The following is a 5,653-nucleotide window of genomic DNA, read 5'->3' on the forward strand; positions in this document are numbered from 1 at the left end:
AAGCCTACATTAAAATCTGTCATATAAATTGGTCTCTTCATTAGAAATTAGCCTACTGATTGCCACCATTGATGGACACATTTTTTAAATAATATTACAAATATCTGTAAGACATTATATTCTGCAGTTCTTCCCTGTTGTACCGAATATCTACACTTTTCAAATGATCATATCGAAGTTAGATATTCAAATATTGTGACAAAATTAATTTTGTAGGGTGCCACAAGTTTGTTAAAATTTCCAAAGGGTGCCGCGACTAAAAAAAGGTTGGGAAACACTGTTTTAAATGACTTTTTATTGAAAGGCAACAAAACAAACTGATAATCAGTTTAGTAAATATGACTGTGTCTGTGAAGGATGGTATTGTCAAAAAAATAGTGTTTGCCCAAAATGAATTAAAGTGCCCCTATTATGGATTTTTGAAAATTACCTTTCATGCAGTGCGTAACACAGCTCGAAGTGAATGAAAACATCCTGCAAAGTTTTAAATCTGAAAGTGCACCGTGTATAAAGTAATTGTCTCTCAAAAGAAAAAGTCGATTCTGAATCATTAAACGAGTCGTTTTTAAAACAAATCCCAAGCCGTTTCATGTTGTGGTCAACATGAAACATTAGCATATTGCCCGCCCACTTGTTGGTCTTTTCTCGTTGGTCTGAATGAAAATGCTAATTCATTTTTTGCCACTAGGTGCCGCTTGTGGAGCGGTAAAATAGCAGTTTCCCCGGTAAGGGCTGTACACAAAGCAGCACTGCCTCTCACAAACGCTGCTTTATCAGGCTTTACAGGCGTGATGAAATGAAAATGAGACCAATCGGACCAATCACCGCATATTAGCGTCACGCAAAGGACGGGTTTGGAAAAATGAATCGTTAAAGGAATCGTTTGGGAGTCGTTGAGCAAGTAAGGTAAAAATAAATGCATATTATAAGACAATGAAAGTGTTTTTTGATCTTGCATGCATGTCAACCTGTTGTTGGGGACTCCCAAAACCAAAATATGAACCTTTCATTACCCATAATAGGGGCACTTTAATAGATCATTGACCTATCTATCATCCAACATCATTTACACAGACACTAAACACTAAAAGAACAGGTTTTAATAGATTACAGCAAAAATTAAAGTTATTATCATTTGCTAATTGTGCTACTTCCTCTATCATCTGACCCCATTATCACATATTTAAAACTGTATTTAATATTTTGCGATGTTGTTCTTCCTGTTTTCTCTTTTCTGTTACTGTTGGTAAGTTAGAGTGACATTTCCTGTTTTACAACACACCAACCTTGTTTTAAAAGGACAGAATGAGGATGAATGAGTAATTTGCTCATAGACAGTCTAAAACCATGGAAACACATATATATATTGTTATGTATAGGCTATGTGCGTGTTCGTGCACAGAATCCAACACACACACACACACACTCTCAGTGGTTTTTAACACCCCTTACCATACCATGTCCAGACCACAATGATGTAGTCACCTGTGACAGAGGGATTTATCCAGTTTTAAACTTTAATATTGTTGGAACAAAGACATACAGAAGGTAACAATGCACATGCCTCATTGTGTACCTCTAAAAGACATGGACAACACTGAAGTTTCATGCTGTCAAATCATAGAAACATTTAACAATCTTTGCTCTGAATCGCACGTGCTCACACAAACCCACACTACTGCCACATTTCCCTCCCTCACGCTTGAAGACCCCAAGCCATCTTACTCTGTTTTTTTACTTACCTGGAAAAAACTCTGGTAGACACAGGATGAAGGCGAGAAAGAAGACAATGCTGAGTTTGAAGGCACCTGATCTCGTCATGGTAAAAGACAGTGTGACAGCTGCTCCACTGTAAGGCCACCCAACCTCTGAACTTGTTGACCACACATTGGAAATCTCACACAACCTTACACCTCACCCTTTGGCTTTTCCAGATGTCCCACGTTTACTTTTAAATAATCCTACGTATTTATTTTAAGACTTTTTAGTGTCAGTCCTTCACGACTAACACCGCCTTGATTACGTAGATTAAACACTTTACCACTTCCTGCCTGTCTTCCTGTTTCGTGTAATTCTGAAAACAGTAAGAACAAAGAAAGCCATTTCAGGTTGTTAATGTGTTTGCTTGTCTCATAAGGATTCAAATCATTTTAGACCTTATTATATTATATTATATTATATTATATTTATTATTAGTGTTTCCCAACCTTTTTTGTCTACAGCACTACTACTACTTGGTGTTGAATTAATACATTATTGACATCAAATGTGGTCAAAGGGGTAAATAAAATAAATAAATAAAAAATGCTTCTCTTTCCAGGTACCCTCTGCAGCACACATACATAAACGCTTGGCAGAATGAGTGTGTAAGGCTGTGTGTCATATAGCCTGAAGGACATTCCTGCTGCAAAGCAAACAGATTTGATCACGGACAGGAGCATCCAGTTATCATGGCAGGGCAGGAGGAAGGTTCTCATCAGGACCCACACTGACATTAGGAGAGATCTCAGCACCAAACACCTTATCAGCATCATCCAGCGAGCCGACTGTAGTGGACTACTGCTGCATTTAAACCCCTTGAGATTTCTTCTGGGGTATTTGAACTCAGTGTTAAAACTCACACCATAATATGAGGAAAACACTATACCGTTTAAAAAAAAAAATGCTTTTGGAATTCTTAATGCTCACAGAATCTGTGTTTATTTGATAAAAAAAATAGTAATATTGTGAAATATTATTACAATTCAAAATAACTATTTTCTACATATTGAATATATTTTCAAATGTAATTTATTCCTGTAATGGCAAAGCTGATTTTTCAGTATCACATTACGTTTACATGCACAATTTTTGGTTCAATCGGACTGAGTTCATTCCGATTGATGAATCTGAATGTAGTGTTTACATGAACTAAAGAAAGTGATCGGGTTGATGTGCGCGTTTATATGTCACAAGCTTCAAATCGGAATAGATTTTTTTTGACATGCGCACACTGCACAAATATAGAGTTTCTCACTGTTTGCACATAATAACCACTCTCCTACACGGTTTCTTTATTTGTTTTTAACAGCAGAATTAATATTTATCCATTTATGGATAAATATGAACTGCTGTGCCTTGCTGCTCATATTTATCACCCAGTAAAAATGCCCCTCCCCGCGCCCAATACGGGTTGCCAGTGGATGAGTATCCAAAACAAGGACTGGTGGGAGGTTGTCCTGCTCCACTTCACAGTTGCCGATTGAAAGGAGAGTTTTATAATGACAGGACACGCATTTATACAACACTTTATTCAAAAGGAAGAGCCGTTCGTTCCGCGCGTCATATGTCATTACGCGTCATTGCACATGCGCAGTCCTTTCAGTTTCGGGGTACAATCCGATCGAGTGTTTACATGCACTCTCAATCGTATTAGAAAAGGAATAAACCACCACCTTCAATCCGATCGAGAGTGTCACATGATCCTTCAGAAATTATTCTGCTGATCTTGTGCTCAAGAAATAACTAATTAAACTAATAATTAATTTAATGGATCCTTGCTAAACAAACAAACCCCAAATTATACTGATCTTTTCACAAGGAAAGAATAAATTAATGCACTGCAATATGTTAAAAGACCAGGATTAAATTAACCGGTTAATATCAAAGCTGTATTAAAGCAGTGGTTGTCCAGTGTTTTTACATCAGAATATTGATCTTGACAACCAATACAGCATGTGAAACTTTGATATTCATGTCTGAAAACACTAATTATTATAGAATTAACATCATTCAAAATTCCCTTTCTCAAAATGGGAATCAGATGTTTTAAATCTGTCACTCAGGAGCTCTACACACTCAGTGAAATAAGAGTTTGTGTGTCTTGCTCACTGTCATATGCAGGTCTTTGAGTTCAGCTCTTGTGACCTACACTGTAAAAAATGACTGTGAATTTAACGGTAAAAGACTGTAAAAATGCTACAGTAAAAACCTGTTAAATGGTTAACGGTAAATTCCCCTACTATACGGTGAAAAACTGTATTGGACATTACATGTATTGGACATTAATTTTACGGTAGTATTCTGTTTTTGGAAGTGAAAAAGGCTGTATAATTTACAGTGAATAACCGTAAACGCGTTTTTTTTGTTGAAATAACTATGTTTCTTCTTAGTTTTTTCTTATCAGTTTTGTATTTTTACAGTGTATATAAGAGAAACCTGTGAAATGTATTCATGAAGGATCATGATTTTTACTAATTTGCTTTCACTTCACTTTCAAATGGATGTATCTTTTAGATTTGGACCAATCTAATGATCTCGACTGCTGCATCGAGTAAGATTTATGCATGTAAATGTAATGAAAATAGTTTTTTTTTTTAAAGGAAAAAGTTAAGAGAAGTCACTTTTTATTATTACCAGTTTCTCATTTTCCACATAATGTATTGAGGATTTTGGAACAACAGGCTGACATGAGATCACCATGGTAAGATAAGTTTCTTTCTCTCTTTCTTTCTTTCTTTCACGGTAAAATTTCGGCATCCACAGCTGCCGCTTTTTTACCATAAACTTTACGGAATTTTTTTTACAGTGTATATAACTTTGAAACTACTGTAGCCTATACTAAAACTATAAATTGTCTTGATCTTGACAACCATCTGTGTGCCTGTCCAGAATCCACTAGGTGGAGACACTGTCTTTCACCCCCTAAAAGTGTAGTAAAGATAAGAGGATTGATTATTGGTTTATGATTAATTGAACACCCGCGTGCTCCTGAAAACTTAACTAGCCTACCATTATTAATGAACTGTTCTGTCACACAATAACAACTTTGAAAGCGCAATTTTTGTATCTAAAAGTACATTCATAAGTAAATCCATAAAAATAAAGCAACTCCCCTTTAAATAAAGTTACAATGAGGTGAAAGTCAACGTTTTCAAGCGAGTGTTAAGATGTTTGTGTGTGTGTGTGTGTGTGTGTGTGTGTGTGCATATTTCAAGAAAAAAAATCTACATAGAAGGAAACCCACTGTTACAGCTTTCAGAGCTCTAGTCTTACTCCACGCCTTTTCATCCAAAAGTGAATCACGCGATTATAATCAGAGTGTAAAGAGCCAGCCTCTGTTCAACTACTAAATGTGCAATTTACATCCGAAGTAAGCGATAAGAGCAGCTATTAACCCGCCAGGTAAGAGAGCTCATTTCACGCGCTGGGATGTGGGGTTATTTTGGTTGACTGCTGAAGCCCATTACAAATGCGTGCAGCTACAAGTTCGCAGACAGTTATGCGGTAAAAGGGAAATGAATCAGCCCATAAACGCTTTTAAAAAGCGGACTCATTCCGCAGGAAAGCACGGGGTTCAGATTGGCCTGCGAGGGCTGATAGTTTTGATAGAAAGAGTCGATACATTGATGAACTAAAAGTTGTTTCATATGCTGACAATTATTTCCTGCTCTGTCCGGCTATTCTGGCAAAGGAAGTACAGAGAGGTCGGTTTCGTTTATACTCAACAGGAAATGAAAGTGTTTTGGAATGTGTATTGGGAAAAGCATAATTATATAGCCTATTTATCGTAAACTTCAGTCTCGTGCAGATGTCTTCACAACGGCAGGCAAACAATAGAAAAGCGTGGCGCATAAAACATGCCTGTAGCCTAATGAAACGTCAACAGCTTAAA

The 5,653-nt window shown here is 36.7% G+C and overlaps 1 protein-coding gene across 1 annotated transcript in view; it reads right to left on the reverse strand.

The window, feature by feature from the left end:
• Positions 1-1,871, reverse strand: part of LOC107746039 (uncharacterized) — a 7,704-nt gene extending 5,833 nt beyond the window's left edge. The window contains exon 1 of the mRNA XM_016560095.1: positions 1,743-1,871. Within this exon, the coding sequence (XP_016415581.1) occupies positions 1,743-1,821 (79 nt within the window). The 5' untranslated portion in view covers positions 1,822-1,871. The remainder of the gene's footprint in view (positions 1-1,742) is intronic.
• Between the last annotated feature and the right edge of the window lie 3,782 nt (positions 1,872-5,653).

The sequence above is a fragment of the Sinocyclocheilus rhinocerous genome, unplaced genomic scaffold (assembly GCF_001515625.1).
Source record: "Sinocyclocheilus rhinocerous isolate Xijiao unplaced genomic scaffold, SAMN03320098_v1.1 scaffold288, whole genome shotgun sequence".
NCBI lineage: Eukaryota > Metazoa > Chordata > Actinopteri > Cypriniformes > Cyprinidae > Sinocyclocheilus > Sinocyclocheilus rhinocerous.